The sequence below is a fragment of the Somniosus microcephalus genome, chromosome 8 (assembly GCF_052327205.1).
Source record: "Somniosus microcephalus isolate GS21.2 chromosome 8, FLI_Smic_1.0, whole genome shotgun sequence".
Lineage (NCBI taxonomy): Eukaryota > Metazoa > Chordata > Chondrichthyes > Squaliformes > Somniosidae > Somniosus > Somniosus microcephalus.
Window position 1 is genome coordinate 178,288,964 of NC_140994.1, and position 21,579 is coordinate 178,310,542.

The following is a 21,579-nucleotide window of genomic DNA, read 5'->3' on the forward strand; positions in this document are numbered from 1 at the left end:
TTTATTCAAAATTTGATGATCTATGAAGTCATCTTTTTAAAAATACAGCATTTTGGATGCCGGGAGCTCGATAAACAGTTACGGCAAGCAATTTATATACATAAAACACAGATAAAATGTATTATCAAATGTTAACTCCAGGTCAACGTGAACTATGTTAAACAGTGGAGTCAACTACACATGAATTACAGCATCAGGACCACTTTTAAATTACAACCAGGGCCCACTACAATTTTTTTTTTTTAAATACTTCTGTCAAAACAGGAAGTGCTAATAATATCATTTGGGGTCTGGCCACCCAGTCAGATAATGAGGGAGCTGGATTAACACAGGATTGATGCTGTATCTTCTTTGGGTTTATTATTGTGTCTTTAGCAATGATACTTCAGCACAATCCCACCAGAGTAACCCCATCACGCTGCTCCCACCAGCATATTCATCAACAACGCGAGGATATCAGTACGCACTGTTTGATTTTTCTTTTATTTATAAACTGACAGAATATGATGTTAATAGCATTTATTTGAAGTGTGAGAGAAAGTCCATTAAGATACCAAAAATAAACTCTGGTGATTGAAAATCTCAGTTTGCTCAGAAGTTTTATTTAACAGATTAAACTGTAAAAGGCTGAAAAAATTACATGTTGTTATTTTAGGTGCTTCTTTTCCTGTTGCTCAATTCTCGCACCATCCGTAAATATTCTGCTTGGTTGTCATGAGATCGTAAGTTTGTGGTGCACTCTGGTGATTATAATTCTAGAGGATGACAACCACAATTCCCATGATGCAACTCACGTACACACTTTTTTCAAGACGAGGTGTAAATCCACTAAATTCGAATATTTCAGCCAATCATGAATTTTTGTCCCATAGACATTTTTGGGGTATGATAGCATAGTGGGTATGTTACTGGACTAGTAATCCAGATTAATGGTCTGGACTAATGATCCGGAGACATGAGTTCAAATCCCATCATGGCAACTGGGAAATTTAAATTAATTTTAAAAATCTGGAATACAAAGCTTGTATCAGTAATAGTGACCATGAAACTACTGGATTGTTGTTAAAAACCCATCTAGTTCACTAATGTCCTTTAGGGGATGAAATCTGTCATCCTTACCTGGTTTGGCCTATATGTAACTCCAGACCCACAGCAATGTGGCTTGGTTGTGACTCTTAACTGCCCTCTGAAATGGCCTAGCAAGCCAGTCAGTTGTATGAAACCACTACGAAGAACAAGAGATACGGTCTATACTTATGACTTCTGTATAAATAGATTAAAAAAGAAAATAAACACACAAATTCTTATATCTTGCAGTAAACTTTTATTTTGGTAGAAAGAAAAAATTTACAATGTTCAATTTTATTGAACTTACTCAAAAGCTGTATTTGCACTTTAAGTATAACATTAATCAAAGATCACACACTCAGGTTATCTTTTGCACAACTCATGAAAATGTTGATTAGGTTTCTCTGATCTAGCTTCAAGTCATTATTTTTTTTAATTAAACAGTGAGTGAAATTGAATTTCACAGTCTTCCATTTCATAGCCAGTACTAGTTCCATTTTTTGATTTTAGTTAAGCCACAAGATTAGGAAAGGATATCTTGACTTTTAATGGAAGAGTAAAACAGTAGAGAACATGTAAAAAAAAAGGACTTGCATAACTTCCAGCATTACAGAACTGTTAATTCACAATTACCAAAACTAGGCTGTAACCACTGAATATTACTACCTGGTGGGACCAGTGAACCTGGAACTGGATTTCTTGTGGCATACCCTATCAAAGTGAAGTGAAATTAACCCAGAAACATGGCTTTTAACAACTTTAGCAGCGAATTTATAAAAATAATGGAGGTAAGCTATTACACCAAGGTATCAAAGAGCCAGCATATAGGTTTAGTGACAGTAAAAATTATTTTTAGGTCAACCAGACCTAGTGAACAACTCAAATTTTGGATTCGGCTACAATTTAACCTTAGTCACTGAATTCCAGAACAATGAGTGCTTCTGTGCACCTTTTATAACACTAAAAAGATATGTGTAACCATGCATTTGCGAAGGACCAGCCCTGCAATTAGTTCACAGAACCAGCAATTCTACATCATTTGTAACTTTTATAAATGGTACCCTGTTGACTCTCAGTCTAGACAAAAAGATATTTATGACTTCCAGTAATATAAAGGTGGTCTACTGTGCGCAGAGTTCCCTGAAAGCATAGTCTTGATGATCCAGTGATTCAACTAAAATCTGGGAGCCGTACAAAAATATTGGAAGCACTAAAGGTTTCTAACTCGGTCACGTTGATACTTGGCGAAGTACGACCCTTTTTAATACAATTAACCCACTTAGTTTTCAAGGAGGCAATAATGGCTCAAGTGACTTAAATTGGCCACATAAAACAAATACACAGTAAAAAGGAATTTTTAAAACCCTGAGCATTTTGGGATTTTACTCTCCCATATTTTACTTCACATTAAATGTTCCAGCACAAGCAGAGATTATCTAGAGATCTGTGTCTGAAAATTACAAAATTAACTCCTCAAAATGATATGGTCGATACAATATGGAGTGGTTACTAGGAGACAAAATGCATGCCCAGAATGTAACATATATTTGAGTTCTCCCCAAGTTTTACACTGGTGGCCAGAGCCATGCCTGCTGGTTCAACCTGAACCTCTAATCTGTCTTAATTTATTTGCCAATTTTCTTCCCTTCTCTCCTGAAAGAACTGACTTGCTCAAAAGGCCATTTTGCATATTCGAGCCTACAAAGTGGAGAGCTCATAGGGTATTCAAGATGGGGGCGGGCATGTTCCTGCATAGCTTAGTATTAAACCAGGCTGTATCTTTTCAAGTTATCAGGGGAGCTCTGACTATTTTAAATAACATGGGATACACATTCAGGTCTTTGCCTTTTGATGCTCAAAGCTGAATTATTGCAGATTTCTAATGATCCAAACCTTGGCTTCAGATTCCAGTCACCTGAATTTTGTTGAAACCAAAGCAGAATCTCAGAATTAAGGCGAAAATCTAAATCCTAAACTTCAGAGGCTTCACAGGTCCAGGGCCCATATCACCAGAATATGCCATCTGTGTCATTTCAGGTAAGCACTGTACAAAATGAAGAAACCTCATGCTTGATTATTCTGTCCGAATTCAAACCAGGAGTGAATGGGTGCAATAGCCATGAGGTGCTGTCATTCCCACCTCCTTTCAGACTGGTATTTTCTCAAGGAGAACCCAGATATTACTGTAAAATGAAAATGCAGAATCATCCGGTAAATGTGCAAAATAAGATACATTTCATTACCTGTGGAAAGGGGGGAAAAAACTGTTCTGTCTAGGGAAGTTTTCATAATTAGTCTTCAAAACTATCCTGGAAAACAAATCAAAACAAAGAGTTAGTTTAAAAAAATGCACAAACCTTAGGGCTTTTAATTTGCCCTAATTTATATCTTCCTCCACCCCTAGATCACTTGAAGACAGAAGTTCATACTGGTGTATGGAAAGCCAGTGACCATGAAACCAAATAGCTCCAATCGGTCTGGAAAACGAGACAGCATATTCAATTGTAGGAGGCATCACAGTTGAGCCTGAACCTGTCCTCTCATCAGATGTCTACAAGCATGCACTTACAATAGCAGTTACAATCAGGAGCAAGAACCCTGACTTATTTATCCCTGGGGCTCTGAAGCCAGCTGTAGTGCCCCATCCTGGTGAAGATTCCCTAAGTTAGCATAGACCAGAGATTGAATTTGAAACCCTTTAGCTGCTTTATCCTGGCACCAGAATTGTAGATCCACAGAGAAATGTTTCTACTATACTGTCAACAGAATAAGGAATCTGAATTCAGTGTAAATACAGGGAGCTGACTCAAATGCCTGGCTCATAAAATTGGAACTAAATGATTGCCAATATAAAAGTGGTAAGAGTGTGATACAGTCCTATCGCCAACATCTCTCACCCACTGGAACAGTGCACGTGTGCTATGCACAAAATTGCATTTATACTGCATTCAGTACAAAGCCCAAGTAGTGCAAGATTGCTGCACAGATCTGGTCCATCACTTCTTGCCTAAAGTGCAGTTGCATTCAGATCATGGACTTGACTTTGGAATTATATTACCTGTTTTGCATTGATGTGTATACAAAGCCACTTTGTATAAATGCAAATGCAGTAGTGTAAACTGGCCTGCATTGGGAGGGACTTGTGTAGTTTAAAAAAAGTTAACATAAAAACAAAAATGAACAAATTCGCCAGGCAGGATTTTCTTGGTTAGAAATCCTCATGCACAGCCACACAGAGAAAGTTTGGATTGCTCATACACAGAGCTAGTAATTGGGAGGTAGCACCTCTGCCAAGACACAGAATGAAAGATGGAGAAATATCCAGCATTGCTTCTATACTACCAGATAGCTTGCATGCAAGTGACATTTTAGTAACCTCAAATTATGCAACAATTAACTTCCTATTATATTTAATCTTGCAAAAGTTATGATAGAATGCAATATTTGGCTTTTTACAACACCAAAAAGAGGAAAAGTCTAGGAGTCACTTGTAGTAAGATAGCATCTCTTGAACCCTCTCCAACAGAAGAATTTTTTTTATGAGAATGTATGAGACAGAACAAAACTGCAATTGTAAAACTGGACAAAACATGCGGCTGAGTAATTACCATAGTTTTCAGTGTAGAGAGATCTGGTTTAATTGTAACACGAGAAAAGCTATAAATTCAGCTGCTTAAATCCATTAGAACAAATGGAAGCTTGGAATGTAAAATTTCTAAAGTAACATTTTAACAAAGGGTTTCAATGAAAATGCACTATTTAACCCTTTCAGTGCTAGGTTTATGTTGCAGATCTTAAATTATTGACAGAGTTTACAAACTGGTACCTCACAAAAAATTGAGTGCAGAATGTTTTAAAGATGACAAACAAAAGCACAGAATAGAAATTATTTTTATTTACAGTATTCTCTAAACCCAGAAAAAATTAAGCTGGTTGTATTTTGGTGCAAAAAAGCTATTTAGTCCTCAAAGGGTTAACTGCACAATATATTCACTCTTTTTTAGAAAAGGGAATTACCTTTTGGGTAGGTTGGTTGCTACCTGTCATTAAAAAAAAAACTTGGAAATTAAAAAAAACAGATCCCATCTCTTCAGTATACGTCCTCTTTCAATGGAAGTCACAATTTGTCCAGTTATAATAGAACTTTTTCTTTATTTACTCTAATTGTCTTAATTTTTCTTCAAAGTTTGAAATGTTGCCCAAAGCGTCACAGCATCTATTCATATTGGATCTCCAAAGTCCCCAAATTCTTTGTCTGTAACTGAGATCCATCAAATACCATTTTTTCTTCAGTATCCAGTTTCCATCACTTCGTCTATTCAACATGATGCAGCAATGCTGCTGTAAACAGTAGACAGCATTCAATTCAGTTTATCCTAGATAAGCATCTTTGCCCCATAGTCAAATTTATTCTTGACTGATCGTGCAACTAGAGCTGAAGAAGATATTGAAGGTAGAAAACAGTCATTGTTATGCTGGTGCTAGGGCATTTGAAGTGTTACCTGTAAGAAAAAATATTTTTCAATACTAATATGCAGATAAATTTTTAAATATGAACTTTATATATTTCAATAGATCCAAGTAGAAGACAGCATGTTTTCTTACATTTAGGTTAATCACATACAGCATTAATTGTTTCAAATTAGTCAAAGCTGGGCTGCCTGTATCATATTAAGCCCTGCTAACCCATCACTCCATTCTCACTGACTATACTGGCTTCCTGTCCCCCAGCATATCAATTTAAAATCCATTTCCTGGTCTTCAAATGCCTCTATGGCCTTGCCCCATCCTATCTCTGCAACCTCTTCAAGGCTTGCATCTCTCCTACACCCTTCATTTCTCCAGCTCTGGTCTTTTGTGCATTCCCCATTCCCTTTAGAATCATAGAAACTTATGGCACAGAAGGAGGCCATTCGACCCATTGTGTCTGTGCCAGCCGAAAAAGAGCTATCCAGCCTAAACCCACTTTCCAGCTCTTGGTCTGTTGCCTTGTAGGTTGCAGCACCTCAAGTGCATATCCAAGTACTTTTTAAATGGGATGAGGGTTTCTGCCTCTACCACCCTTTCAGGCAGTGAGTTCCAAACCCCCTCTGGGTGAAAAAAGTTCTCCTCAACTCCCCTCTAATCCTTCTACCAATTACTTTAAATCTATGCCCACTGGTTATTGACCACTCTGCTAGGGAAAATAGGTCCTTCCTATTCACTCTATCTAGGCCCCTCATAATTTTATACACCACAATCAAGTGTCCCCTCAGCCTCCTCTGTTCCAAAGAAAACAAACCCAGCTTATCCAATCTTTCCTCATAGCTAAAATTCCCCAGCCCAGGCAACATCCTCGTAAATCTCCTCTGCACCCTCCTCTAGTGCAATCACATTTTTCCTGTAATGTGGTGACCAGAACTGTTACCAATACTCTAGCTGTGGCCTAACTAGTGTTTTATACAGTTCAAGCATAACATCCCTGCTCTTATATTCTATGTCTCGGCTAATAAAAAGAAAGTATCCCTTATGCCTTCTTAACCACCTTATCGACCTGTCCTGCTACCTTCAGGGGTCTGTGGACATGTACTCCAAGGTCCCTCTGTTCCACTACAACAACAACAACTTGTATTTATATAGCACCTTTAACGTAGTAAAACGTCCCAAGTTGCTTCACAAGAGTATTAGAAGACAAAAAAAAACTTTGAAACCGAGCCACATAAGGAGAAATAAGGGCAAATGACGAAAACTTGGTCAAAGAGGTCGTTTTCAGCAGCGTCTTAAAGGAGGAAAGAGAGGTAGAGAGGCGGAGAGGTTTAGGCAGGGAATTCCAGAGCTTAGGGCCTAGGCAACAGAAGGCATGGCCACCAATGGTTGAGGGATTATAATCAGGGATGCTCAAGAAGGCAGAAATAGAGGAGCACAGATATCTCGGTGAGGTTTGGGGTTGGAGGAGATTATAGAGATAGGGAGGGGCGAAGCTATGGAGGGATTTGAAAACAAGGATGAGAATTTTGAAATCGAGCTGCTGCTTAACTGGGAGCCAATGTAGGTCAGCGAGCACAGGGGAGATGGGCGAACGGGACTGGGTGCGAGTTAGGACACGGGCAGCTGAGTTTGGGATGATCTCAAGTTTACGTAGGGTAGAACGTGGGAGGCCAACCAGGAGTGCGTTGGAATAGTCAAGTCTAGAGGTAACAAAGGCATGGGTGAGGGTTTCAGCAGCAGATGAGCTGAGGCAGGGGTGGAGACGGGTGATGTTATGGAGGTGGAAATAGGCGGTCTTAGTTATGGCGCGGATGTGGTCGGAAACTCATTTCAGGGTCAAAAATGACACCAAGGTTGCAAACTGTGTGGTTCAGCCTCAGACATATGTTAGGGAGAAGTATGGTGTCAGTGGCTAGTGAACGGAGTTTGTGGCGGGGACCGAAGACAATGGCTTTGGTAGTCACAATATTTAACTGGAGAAAACTTTTTCTCATCCAGAACTGGAAGTCAGACAAACAGTCTGGCAATTTAGAGACCATGGCGGGGTCAAGAGAAGTGGTGGTGAGGTAGAGCTGGATGTCCTCAACGTACATGTGGAAACTGATGCTGAGTTTTCAGATGATGTCACCAAGGGGCAACATGTAGATGAGAAATAGGAAGGGGCCAAGGATAGATCTTTGGGGGACACCAGAAGTAACGATGTGGGAGCAGGAAGAGAAGCCATTGCAGGCGATTCTCTGGCTATGATTAGATAGATAAGAATGGAACCAGGCGAGTGCAGTCCCACCCAGCTGGACGACGGTGGAGAGGCATTGGAGAAGGATGGAGTGGTCAGCCGTGTCAAAGGCTGCAGATGAGGAGGGATCGTTTACCTTTGTCACAGTCACATAGGATGTCATTTGTGACTTTGATGAGAGCTGTTTCAGTACCGTGGCAGGGGTGGAAACCTGATTGGAGGGATTCAAACATGGAGTTGCAGGAAAAATGGGCACGGAGACGACAACAGGTTCAAGGACTTGAGAGGAAAGGGAGGTTGCAGATGGGGTGGTAGTTTGCAAGGACGGGTGTGTCAAGGGTAGTTTTTTTTTAAAAAAAAGAGGGGTGATGACGGCAGATTTTAGGGAGAGGGGGGCAGTACCTGAGGAGAGAGAACCGTTAACAATGTCAGCTAACATGGGAGCCAGAAAAGGAAGCTGGGTGGTCAGCAGTTTGGTGGGAATAGGGTCGAGGGAGCAGGGAGCAGGAGGTGGGTCTCATGGACAAGATGAGTGCAGAGAGGTCATGAGGGGAGAGCAGAGAGAAACTGGAGAAAAATGAGAGTTCAGGGCCAGGGCGGGGGAACCTTAGAGGAAGCTTGGCCCAGTGGGCTAGGGAAAGGAAGGTTAGTGGCAGAGGCAGCTGAACGTATGGTCTCAATCTTAGAGACAAAGAGGTCCATGAGCTCATCAGACTTGTTTTCGGAGGCGAGGGTGGAAGAGATGGGGGAGAGTGGTTTAAGAAGACGGTTAGCAGTAGAGAATGGAAGCCGGAGTTTATCTTTGCATTCCAGAATGATTCTGGAATAGTGGGCAATTTTGGCAGACGAGAGCAGGACCCGATAATGCTTTATGTCGTCCAGCCAGATCTGGCGGTGAATGACTAAACCAGTTGTCCGCCATATCCGTTCAAGTCTGCGCCCCTTGGACTTAAGGGAGTGAAATGAGGGCCGTACAGGGGGCGGGGGGTGGGGCGGGAAAATGGCCAGCGTGAGAAAGAGTACGATAGCAAAATACTGCAGATGCTGGAAATCCGAAATAACAACAGAAAATGCTGGAAAACTCAAGCAGGTCAGGCAACATCCGTGGAGAGAAATTTGAGTTGACGTTTCGGGTCGAAACCCTTTTTCAAAACTGGAAAGGAAATAAAATAGATCGAAGGCAGGGCTGCGATCGAACAAAAGTAAAAGAGACATTAAAAAGGTATTCAAAACCAGACGAGATGGTAATAGGCCAGTGGAGACAAAAGACAGCTGAGATTAGGTGTGAAGAGTAATTGCTTTAATACAGACAATGGCTTCAAAGGTAGTGGTGAGGGTGTGGTTGAGCAGATCAGTAGTTGCAGAAATGTTGTGGTGAATAGAGGGCCAAAGGCTGGACAGTTGAGATTTCATAAGTGCAGTTGTAAGAGAGTTGGGAAGGGTTTTTTTTCCAGGGGCAGATATAGAATGAAGTAGGGTTTGGCTGCGGGGGTGGGGAGAAGGACGATATGGGTGGAGATTGATATGAGCAAGTGGTCAGAGATAACCTTATCTGCGATTGACACGATGGGAGTAGCGAGGCCACGTGATATGGCAAGGTCAAGGGAGTGGCCGTGAATATGGGGTGGGGAGTTTACATGGAGGGAAAGATTAACAGAGGATAGAAGGCTAGTGAACTCAGAGGAGAGACAGCGCATGATGAATTGAGATGGAGGTTGAAATCACCGAGGATGAGAAGTCACTCGGTGCAGAGGTGGAGGGAGGAAAGCAGTGAAGATCTCAGTATCCTACCATTTATTGTGCATTCCCTTGACTTGTTAGCCCTCCCCAAATACATTACCTTACACTTTTCCGGATTGAACTCTATTTGCCACTTTCTGTCCACTTGACCAGTCCATTGATATCTTCCTGCAGTCTACAGCTTTCTTCCTCACTATTAACCACATGGCCAAATTTTGTATCATCTGCAAACTTCTTAATCATGCCCCCTACATTGAAGTCTAAATCATGGATATACACCACAAAAAGCAAGGGACCTAGTACTGAGCCCTGTGGAACCCCACTGGAAACAGCCTTCCAGTCACAAAAACATCTGTCGGCCATTACCCTTTGCTTCCTGTGACTGAGCCAATTTTGGATCCAACTTGCCACTTTCCCTTGGATCCCATGGGCTTTTACTTTTCTGACCAGTCTGCCATGTGGGACCTTGTCAAAAGCCTTGCTAAAATCCATGTAGACTACATCAAACGCACTACCCCTCATCAACCCTCCTTGTTACTTCCTCAAAAAAGTTAGACAGAAACGACATTCCCTTAACAAATCCATGCTGACTGTCCTTGATTAATCCGTGCCTTTCTAAATGACGATTAATACTGTTCCTCAGGATTTTTTCCAATAATTTGCCCACTGCCTTAGACTGACTGGCCTGTAATTACTAGGTCTATCCCTTTCTCGCTTTTTAAACAACGGTACAATGTTAGCAGTCCTCCGGCACCACCCCTGTAGCCAGAGAGAATTGAAAAACAATGGTCAGAGCCTCTGCTATTTCCTCCCTTGCTTCTCTTAACAGCCTGGGATACATTTCATCCGGGCCTGGCGATTTATCTACTTTCAAAGGTGCTAAACCCCTCGATACTTCCCCTCACTACGTTTACCTCAACTAATATTTCACACTCCTCCTCAACTACAATGTCTGCATCGTTCTTCTCTTTTGTGAAGACAGATGCAAAGTATTCCTTAAGAACCATACCCACGTCATATGCCTCCAGACACAGGTTACCTTTTTGGTCTCGAATAGGCCCATCTCTTTTAGTTATCCACTTGCTCTTTATGTATTTAAAAATACATCTTTATGTTTTCCTTGATTTTACTTGCCAATATTTTTTCATGCCTTCTCTATGCTTTCCTAATTTCCTTTCTAATTTCACCCCTGCACTTTCTATACTCCTCTAGACTTTCTGCAGTATTTAGCTCTTGGTATCTGACATAAGCTTCCCTTTTTTCCCTGTATGCCCCTTGATATCCAGGGGGCTCTAGATTTGGAAGTCCCATTCTTTTTCTTTGTGGGAACAAATTTGCTCTGAACCCTCACTATCTCCTTCTTGAATGCCTCCCACTGCTCTGACACTGATTTACCTTCAAGTAGCTGGTGCCAATCAATTTTTGCTAAATCACATCTCAGCCTAGTAAAATTGGCCTTTCCCCAATCGAAAATTTTTACTCCTGGTCGGTCTTTGCCCTTTTCCATAACTACACTAAATCTAACTGAATTATGATCACTACCACCAATATGCTCTCCCACTGATACCCCTTCCACCTGCCCAGCTTAATTCCCTAAAACCAAGTCCAGAACTGCCCCTCTCTTGTTGGGCTTGCTACGTACTGGCTAAAAAAGTTCTCCTGAATTCATTTTAAGAATTCTGTGCCTTCTATACCTTTTACACTGATTCTATCCCAGTTAATGTTAGTTAAACTTTGTCCTACACTGGCCTTCTAAGTCCTACTCTCTAGAAACTACTGCTCAAATTCATCTACCTCGCCACTTTTTTCTCCACCTGTATAAACACTCTCAAAACCTATCTTTTCTACCAAGTTTTCGGTCGCCCATCCTAACTCTCTCACCATGGCTCAGCCTGTGGCTTTATTCCTTTTAACTTGTTTTCCTTCTCTTTATGGAAAGTATTTTAGGAAGTTTCCTATGATAAAGACACTATTGCTCGGAATTTGCGGTCAGCAGTGAAGCAAAGGCTTCAAAATATCAAGATTTCTCAGACAGCGAACAAGTGAGTAAGCTCTTAAAATTTTAACTTTTTAAAATAGTTAGAGAGAGCAAAACAAAAGATTGGGGCTCTCACATAGGGAAAAGGCAAACCTGAAATAAAGATGGGCAAACTTAAAAATGTTCATGTTTATTAAAATGGACAAATTTCACACTGCACAAAATTAAAATTAGTTTTGCAGGCCCTTAACATTTGTTTAGCAGTAATAACGCTGTCAAAACCCCAGTTACACCCAATTCCTTTGGGTCTAACTTTTAGTGGGGAATTTAACAGCGTAATTACTGCGGAAGAACCAAAGTTTTTGTCAGTTTCAATGATTTGGCTGATTACCGGCTCGGTGGGGGGCGCGCCACAGCGCAGCAGTCACTGACTGAACGCAACTTTGGTATTTCTGCATGCGCCTGCGCCAAATCCTGTAGTTAGTCAGTTTCAAAGGCGGAATGACAGCGAATGCTGCCAGTTTGACGTCATCCCGACCGCACATTCCGGGCCATAATGCAAGATACATCGTTGTAGTTTCTTACTACTACACATGTAATAAACCTTTCACGATCCATATCTACATGTAGAGATAATGCAAATAAAAACACATGGTGTTAAAGTGCTAATATTGTGAGTTTTTATGACCATTTAAAATATATTGCATTGGGAAACTGTAAGAGTGCAAACGACTGTACATCATATAAAGTAGAATATTAAACACAATTTAGAAAACTTTCATATGTTTTCTATAAGAAAATGTTAGTCCCACATTAAAAGTAGTTTAGATTAAATCCCATCAGCTTTTTCAACCTCTTGGTACAAACATGATCAGCACAGTGATCCCAATAATGGCAACGTGCACCAATTAATTTGAAGGAATGAGGGGAGCATCCATACAAAAACAACTTTTCTATTGTTGATAATGACTTTACTTATGGAGAATGAAGAAACTGGGAAGAATTCATCTAAACTACTTTTAAACGTGCAAATAAAAAGAAAAACAAAACTAGAAGCACCATGAAACATCAGGTGATTGGGACTAAATGCACAGCAATAGCTTTTGGTAATAAATCTGCAGCCAAACACAAGACTATCTGGAATTAAGAATCTAAGTTTTGGCATGGTGGAAATGGCTGGCACAGTGGATTAGACACTGGCCTTTCAAATCCAGCCAAGCCTGCTGGGATGAAAGTCTCCTGACTGCCGGATGTGAAAGGAGATTGGCCAGTATCAATCTAGAAGATAACTATCCCTAACTTGGCACTACCTGGCAATGTCACTCAGATGTCACAGGTTATTCGAATGTCCTGTGGATACGTGGGCCAGATAGGCCAAAGGTCTTCTCCTGCCTGAAATTGTTACTATGCAGGCTTTACTCTGCAATTGGTTCTTCTGTATCTGACTGGGTGTGCCTGATGCTGCAATGGCTACCTGAAATGTATTGCAAACCTAGGCAGTTTTATTCTCTGTGAATTACATGTCCCTTTGTTTATATAACCTCATGAGCAACTAGAAAATGTAAGCCTACCATTTTTATTATGTATGATGATCTTTAAATGGATTTCAAATGTTACTTTTTTCCAATGTGAAAGTGATGTACTTTTTTCCAATGTGAAAGTGATGTACCAAAAAACAAACGACAAATGAATGCAAAAATTGAAAAATAAAATGATGATACGGGACCTCAGGGTGTACCTGATGCTGGAGCAGAGAGCTCCTGTTTCTCAGGCTCTGGAGGTGGATTTGGCACAACTTCCTCATTCATTTCTGTAGCCATAAATTCATGAATTGCCTTCTCGATCTGTGGTTTGAATATATGATACAGTTTCGGATCCACGACCTGAGAAATAATTCTGTCCACACCTGATTCCAACATGCCTGATCTGGGGTACATAAATGTAATTACAGTATTTAGTGCCCTTATAGGTAAGCCTTTCTGCAGCATCAATTGCTTAGGCCACTGCTATATTCATTTTCCATACTGCAGAAAAAGAGACTACAAGGACAACTACATGCATCTAATAAAAGTGCCTAACATTGTCTCAATTCTACTTTTAGAATTAGGTGGCAAAGAGTTAGAAAAACATTCCTTGAATAGGATTAGAGAGAGAAACTGTAGAAATAATTTATAGCAAAAATGTTCTTGGGGCAGAAAATGTGTGGTTAATATTGAAAGCGTTTAGGGTCAGATGAGAGAAAATCATTTTCAGTTTGGCAAACTCAAACTTTTTTTAGCTGTTTAATTACTTGAATACTAATTAATCATCTAATGAAAGATTACAAAATGGGCTAAAGGGAAAGATTATAAAATGCACAAATGGTTCCTTACATGTTTGTATCAGAATGAAGCTGCTCATTAAGTTCAGTGAAAATAGTGAAATTGTTTTTGAGGTTACAATACTGTTTACATATCACTTTGGATGTACTTTTTTTTTCCATCAGACTGATGCGCTTTCATTAAGATAATTAGCAAGTTGAAATACATGAACAGAGCGACTGAAATATAGGCAGCATTACAAACACTCTTACTAGTCCACAAGTAACGGCAGCAACATTTTCTGAATAACCGTCAAAAAGTTCAGTGAAATTTTAGAGGAAAAACATGTCACAACAGTGAGATGTTTGACACTGTTGATTTTTTTTGGAAGGGGTGAGGCATTAATTATTTTTCAAAAACAATTACAGAACTAAGATTTACATACTAATAATCAATACCAAACTGTTAGATCAAAGTTATTTTCTTGGTATTCAGTGCAAAGTATTCGTTTCAGTTAGTCAAGACAGTTGTTGTTGAGCCCTTAAGAGAAATTTAACAATTTACAATTAACAACATTTGCCTTTAGTTGTAGAACTGATCAAAATATTTTACTGAAAAAAAGAGAAAATTTCTATAGAGGTAGATTAGAGACAATTTGGAAGTTATTGGCTAAAACAAGTTGTTCCCAGCCTTACTAAGACTCACAACCAAGCAGTAAATAACAGTAACATTTTAACAATGGCAACCGTAGACATCAAAAACATAATACTAAAATGTATACGTATTTATGGTTTCAATTATAGTAGTTCTAGTATTGTACGCTCTAGCAATAGTAAAAAGTTTTAAAATTTTAACCCATTAACCAGAGGAAATTGCTTCTCCGCATCTAACCAATCAAATCCTTTTACTATTTTAAATACCTTGATCAGATCACCCCTCAATCTTCTACACTCAAGGGAATACAAGCCATGTTTATGCAACCTGGCCTCATAATTTAACCCTCTAAGCCCCAGAATCTGCACTGCACCCCCTCCAAGGCCAATATATCCTTCCTGAGGAGCGGTGCCCAGAACTGAACGCAAGTCTAGAAATAAAAATTGCTACCAGTGAAAGTGATCATAAAGCTATTGGATTGTTGTAAAATTCCAGCTAGTTCACTAGGAAAGGAAATCTGCCATCCTTACCCAGTCTTGCCTATGTGACTCCAGTCCCACACCAGTCCTTTGAATCCTAGCAAGCCATTCAATTGTATCAAGCAGGGCAATTAGGAATGGGCACTCAATGCTGGCTTTGGATTTGTTATAAAGTCTTACCAATGAGCCAGACTAATGGTTACTATAGTTCATGGAACTGTATGCCACCAAGAATCAGCACCTTGAATAAAGGAGAGTAAAGGAATAATGTGGGCCAGAAGGTCAAGAGGAAAGCTGCATTTCCAAACTTGACGCAGGCGCAAGTCAGATAGCATGAAAGTAGCCAGACTAACAAGGAATTAAACCCTGGAAGCTGTAAAAAGATTTCAACAAAAGCATACTCACTTATAGACCCTCTGTCGAAGCTCATTACGCAGCTGATTTTTGTTAAGGCTTGGATTCCACTCGTGATTAGCCAAGTGATTGGACACAAAATTATCAACTCTCTGTCTGAGATTCTGATAGGCTGGCTGCACAGGTGAACAGAAATGGATTAAAACAAGCCAAATAAATGTTAAGAGTTTAAAAGTACACGTATAGTGCCTTTCCTACACTGAACACAGAATCAAATCCTATTCATGTTTACTTCCTGCCAATGGCACTTTCTTGGAGGAGCACATTGGTTTATTATGCACAGACTCGAACTCACTGACCCACAAATATTTGCTTCCCCCTCTGAGCTAACTATCTTAGCTTTAAAAAAAGAGAAATCTTCTCACATACCCATCTCGGGGACAATCATGAGGTGGAAGATGCCCAAAAGCAAGTAACCTGGGCACCCTCTTAGCCACATGGGAACATAGTGCAGAAGAACATTGAAAATAAAAAGGAAAAGACTGCAAAAGGAATGCTTTAGGACAACAGCCTACAATTAATTTATCCTAGAAAAACAGCTATTATAAACTCACCCTAAAGCTTCCTGTTCAAGACCATTATCACTGCAACATTTCCAAAGATGTGTACAGACTTGGTTATATTTTTCCAGATACTCAAGGATAAATACATTGTATGGCATTTACTGTAGGTTAGATTTCAAAAAAAGGTATCAACTTTTTTTCATTTATGTTCAAGTCCTTCACAAGGTCTTACGTATCGAAATTCCCCATTACCCCAAGTGGGTTTTATGCCTATATATAATAGTAATTGAAGTGCAAGGTGAAGAAAATACCTAGTAACTTCTGGCCACTTGTACTTGAGGTGTGGAGTGAGCCTTTGGCATAGTTGTAGCATTCCTGCCTCTGAGCCAGAAGGTGAAAGCTTCGAGCCCCGCTCCACAATAGTCCCGGTGAGTGGAAACTACAAAATGGTCTCTCTATACTGGGCTGACATCCAGCAGGATACTCACGTTCAGACAGAGTGACCACTGACTCAGTGGTCATATTCATACCCGAGTCAGAAGGTTTGGGTTTTGGCACCACTTCAGACATCCCCAGTGAGTGGTGAAGGGAGCTCCGGCTATGAATACCAAGTTGATGTCCAGCGGGGATACTTGCATCTGCTAGGTGCGGCTGGCTGGGCTAGGTGGGGCTCTTTAGTCTTGGCTGTAGCCCACCCAAAAGTATCTGAAGATAAAATCTGTGAGGAAGGCCACCTCAACTACTCTTCCCTAGTAAGTGGTTCAAGATTCTCATGCGAGACTTGTTACGACCTGCTCGCGGGCAGAACACAACGGACGGATTTGGTGCACTGTACATCATCCACTCTGCAAATATGTTCATGGTGTGCTCCTCGGACTGTTTTAAATTAAGCCCTATTTAACTTGTCCAAACTCACTTGCTGATTTCAGACGAGATTCCTGGAATTGGTGAAGGGCAGAACACTATTATCAAAACAAAATTGGATTCCAGGCAGAAGTTTTGTTCTCATAATTTATATCTGACCACCATATCTTCCCAGTGAATTCACTGGTCATCAACTAGTAACCTTTATAAATGTTTGACACAAAGGCCAAGCAATGAACACAATTGTGGATAAATACAGACAGAATTAGTCCACATCTGATAGATTTGCCTGCTTGTGCAATGGCTCCAAAATCATTCTATGGTTATATATACACATCGAGACTGTCACAAACAGTGATAAATAAAACACTGTGGAGGGAATGCAACACAATAAATATCTCATCTTGTGCTGTTGGCTGCAACTTATTAGAATTACCAAATCAGTCTATTGTAGTGATGTTGAATTTTTAAGCAAGTGAAATACTATTATTTCCCACTAACCTACATCCAATCCGGACCCTAAAGAAAACTAATATATTGGGCAGCTCAATTTAAAAGTTAGCTTTCACCTGCTTCCCACCATCTCTACTATGTTCAGTGGTTCTCCTGGATTGTTTGAAAAAATATTTTTCTTAAATAATGTGGAAGTGAACTAAAAGGAACAGTTGGCAGTAAATTTAAGGTAGTATTCTAATCTCTAGGTTTTGCTGACACTCAAACCACTTCAGCTTTGCTCAAATAGTTTATAAAGTGGTCCAAATTGTTCAGTTGAATTACTGCTTGTTACGTACTGTCTGCCATCTGTTATATCCTACATAAACATGCATAGCAACCCCCCATAATCATCTTTGACACCCCTTATTTAAATCTATGGGCTACACTTACAAAGTCAATTTACTGTTACAAAAAAAAAATCACAATATAGTTAACCCTCTGAGAAGTTAATATCCTTTAAAAGTTTTCAAAACTTTCACAAAAGCTTTCATATTGTCTACTTCTGTTAAAAATCTCCATGTAGAGCACTTCAGTTCTGCAAAAGATTTCACAGTATTCGCTGAGGAAACCCTCTATTTACGTTCACATTTATTTACAGATAGAACTATTGGGCTCAATACTTAAAGTGTGTCAGCCACGTAGAGGATACTCAATGGCGGTCAGCAAATTGCAACATAGTAATACAACTCAGTAGCTTGGAGGATGATAAACCATAAGAGCAAAGCTCAAAACAGTTTATATCTGTCAGCTGAACTCCCTATTGGATTACAGCATTCCAATTCACTGACAGCAGTCCAATACTATTTATATTTAAACAGTGAAGTTTAAACAAACAGCATCAACAGCTGTCAGTTTAATGTCACAAGCTGTATGTGATTGAGTAGATACTTCAATTTTCTTTGCACAACTCCCTGCTCACACACCACCTGCATGTGATCGGTTGTGGGGGGATGGAGGGGGGAGGTGTGGGGAGGGTGCAGAGGTGTGGAGTGGGCAGAGAAGCGTAGATGGGGCAGAGGTGTGGCATGGGGAGGCTGAAATGTGGCGGGGGCAGAGTGGGCCGGACAAGAGGGGGGACAGAATGAGCTCTATCACCGTCCTGTGGACAGTGCTGATGTGCAGGCTCCGGAGGAGGAGTGGACGCGGGGGAGGAAGCAGATTGTGGTTGGAGCGGGCTCTGGGTGGTGGGGAGGAGGGTGTTGTTGGAGCGGTCTGGGGCGGGAGGTGGGTCCAGGGAAGGATGGAAGGAGGGTCTGTGATGGGGAGGGCGGGAGCAGGGTCTGGGGCGGGAGGTGGGGAGAACATAAGAACTAGGAGCAGGAGCAGGCCATTTGACCCCTCGAGCCTGCTCCACCATTTAATGAGATCATGGCTGACCCGATTTTGGCCTCAACTCCACTTTCCTGCCCGCTCCCCATAACGCTTGACTCCACTGTTGCTCAAAAATCTGTCTATCTCAGCCTTGAATATATTCAATGACACAGAGGTCTGGGGAGGGTCTGCAGCAGGAAGTGGGTCTGGGGGAGGGCTGGACAGTATTATTGGTTGGGTTCTGGGGCAGAAGGGTGTGATTGGTTGGGCTCCGGGTGGGACAGGAGGGCGTGATTGGTTGGGCTCCGGGTGGGACAGGAGGAGGGCGTGATTGGTTGGGCTCCGGGTGGGACAGGAGGAGGGCGTGATTGGTTGGGCTCCGGGTGGGGCGGAGGGCGTGATTGGTTGGGCTCCGGGTGGGGCGGAGGGCGTGATTGGTTGGGCGGAGGGCGTGATTGGTTGGGCGGAGGGCGTGATTGGTTGGGCGGAGGGCGTGATTGGTTGGGCGGAGGGCGTGATTGGTTGGGCTCCGGGTGGGGCGGAGGGCGTGATTGGTTGGGCTCCGGGTGGGGCGGAGGGCGTGATTGGTTGGGCGGAGGGCGTGATTGGTTGGGCGGAGGGCGTGATTGGTTGGGCTCCGGGTGGGGCGGAGGGCGTGATTGGTTGGGCTCCGGGTGGGGCGGAGGGCGTGATTGGTTGGGCTCCGGGTGGGGCGGAGGGCGTGATTGGTTGGGCTCCGGGTGGGGCGGAGGGCGTGATTGGTTGGGCTCCGGGTGGGGCGGAGGGCGTGATTGGTTGGGCTCCGGGTGGGGCGGAGGGCGTGATTGGTTGGGCTCCGGGTGGGGCGGAGGGCGTGATTGGTTGGGCTCCGGGTGGGGCGGAGGGCGTGATTGGTTGGGCTCCGGGTGGGGCGGAGGGCGTGATTGGTTGGGCTCCGGGTGGGGCGGAGGGCGTGATTGGTTGGGCTCCGGGTGGGGCGGAGGGCGTGATTGGTTGGGCTCCGGGTGGGGCGGAGGGCGTGATTGGTTGGGCTCCGGGGCTCGAGCTTGAGCCGCGGCGGCTGAAGGAAACTTGAATTCCTGCGTGCCGTTCATTCGCAGCGGGCGTCACTTCCGTCGGTTTAAAAGCCAGGGCCTTCAGCCGTTACATCACTCGGAAACCCGGGGCTCCCGCTCGTCACACAGCTCCCTCCTGACAACCCTGCCGAAGGACTGAGGTCTGCCCGGTGCATTGTTACCGCCGGATTAAAAGAGCAAGCAAGCTGGGCGGGCGGAAAGACAGCGGAAAAAGCTTTGCCCGGCCGCACTAATCCGCCGCCTCCCCGCTCTCACCTTGGTGTCGACATCAGCCAGACAGTCTCTGCGGAACTCGTCGAACAGGCCGCGGCTCTTCAAGTGATCCACGATCATTGCGATTAAGTTAGGGTCTTCGGGGGGCAGGTTCTTGGCCATTGCGGGTGACGAGAAACGCAGATTTAAAAAAAAAAAAGAAAACTAAGGCTGGGGAAAAAGCCGCTTGTGAACGCCGCTCGGACTCGCTTCGTGTTGTCGCTTCTTCCGCACTATTGCAGTAATAAGGAAGCAGCAGACATGCACGGTGTTTTCTGGGAAGTGTAGTTTGTTTTTCTGCGAGCAGAGTCGCGCCAGCGCCAGGAAACTACATCTCCCAGATGGCTATGCGAACAATCGGGCGTGACCGGATTCTCATACGGCGCCTGCGCATTAGTCTATTTCTGCAGGTGGCAATGTGAAGTTTTCAAAGGTGAAGTCTTGCCGACATTTCATTTCGATAGCAAAATTAGAACCGATTAATAGTTGTCACTACTCCGCAAAATGCGGACAAAAGTTTTTGAAATGAAAAAGCCAACACTCATTTATTTTCAGTGACAACATACAAACATGCCAAGCAATAAAGCTTACAAAGAGCTTCCAAAACCTCCAAAAAGCGCTCACTCTAAAAATTGTACAACTGGAAAACAGCCCTCAATAAAGTCCTCTGGCCAAGTGACTGCATAAGTTATTACCTTGAATTTCTTGTGTTTTGGGATCATATTACACAATTCAGTTTGTAAAGGTGTCAGTTTTCACAGGTAGAACAGTCAGTTTAGTGAAAAGAGTTTTGAAGCTTGAAGATAGAACAAAAAGGTTTTGATGTTGATGTAGATGCATTTCATTGAGTAATAAGAACGATCCACAACAGCTCATGCAAAGTGCACCCTGGGGACTGCCAACAGAAGCAGATCACCCAGGTGTAGTAAAATGTACTGAATGTACCACATTCATAGCACTTGTTGTGCTACTTACGTTGCTATAAAACCATTAGTCCAAGTAACCAAATAGGCAAGCTTCACCACAAAGACAACATGGAGCATATAGACAACAACAACTTGCATTTTTATAGTGCCTATAAAAACATCCCAAGGAGAGGAGTAATCAGAAATAAATGGATGCTGAATCAAAGAAGGCGATATTAGGGATGAACAAAAGCTTGGTCAAAAAGGCAGATTTTATGGAGGGTTTAAAAACAAAGCTGGAGAGGCTTAGGCTGGGAATTCCAGAGTTGGGGGCATAGCGGTTGAACACGTGACCGCCAATGGTGAGTTGAAGGAAAGAGAGGATTGGTGAGATTGTGTGGCATGTAGATAAGAAAGAGGAGGGGGCCAAGGATAGATCCTTGGGGGACTCTGGAGATAACGGGACAGGGGTGTGATGAGAAGCCATTGCTGGAGATGCTCTGACTATGATCGTATAGGTAAAAATGAAACCAAGCAAGGGCAGTACTGAGCTAGACAATAGAGGAGAGGTGTTGGAGGAGGATGGTTAATATATTTAACTATATTATATCACTGTTAGATTATTCACTTGTTTATTATTTGTTTAATAAATGTGTTTCATATTTTATACTTTAAATTAGATCTCGTGATGCTTTGTCACGTTTTCATAGACTGAAGTGAGATCTTATGGAGATAGTTCAGTAACTAAAAGCAATGACCAAACAGGGTTTGTGGTTACTGTGCCTTGGGCATGGTACTGAAAGCTTACTTTGATCTCAAGGATAAGTGTTCTCAAAG

General features: G+C 42.2%; 1 protein-coding gene across 5 annotated transcripts; it reads right to left on the bottom strand.

The window, feature by feature from the left end:
* Positions 1-248: 248 nt before the first annotated feature.
* On the bottom strand, positions 249-20,212 carry bod1 (biorientation of chromosomes in cell division 1). 5 transcript variants are annotated; one of them, XR_015079315.1, is made up of 6 exons: positions 19,841-20,212; positions 15,328-15,452; positions 13,228-13,415; positions 5,086-5,570; positions 3,312-3,377; positions 249-1,225 (listed from the first exon to the last, which is right to left on the bottom strand). XR_015079315.1 is itself a non-coding variant. In XM_085995397.1 (4 exons), exons 1-4 carry the CDS (start codon positions 19,958-19,960, stop codon positions 5,539-5,541), a joined length of 465 nt encoding a protein of 154 aa, XP_085851523.1. In that variant the 5' UTR covers positions 19,961-20,212; the 3' UTR covers positions 4,946-5,538. The 5 variants fall into 5 exon arrangements, 1 of the variants encoding a protein (XP_085851523.1); XR_015079314.1 differs by lacking the exon at positions 249-1,225 and having other exon boundaries at positions 1,302-3,377; XR_015079317.1 differs by lacking the exon at positions 249-1,225 and having other exon boundaries at positions 1,302-3,377; positions 5,086-5,503; positions 13,216-13,415; positions 19,841-20,210.
* Between the last annotated feature and the right edge of the window lie 1,367 nt (positions 20,213-21,579).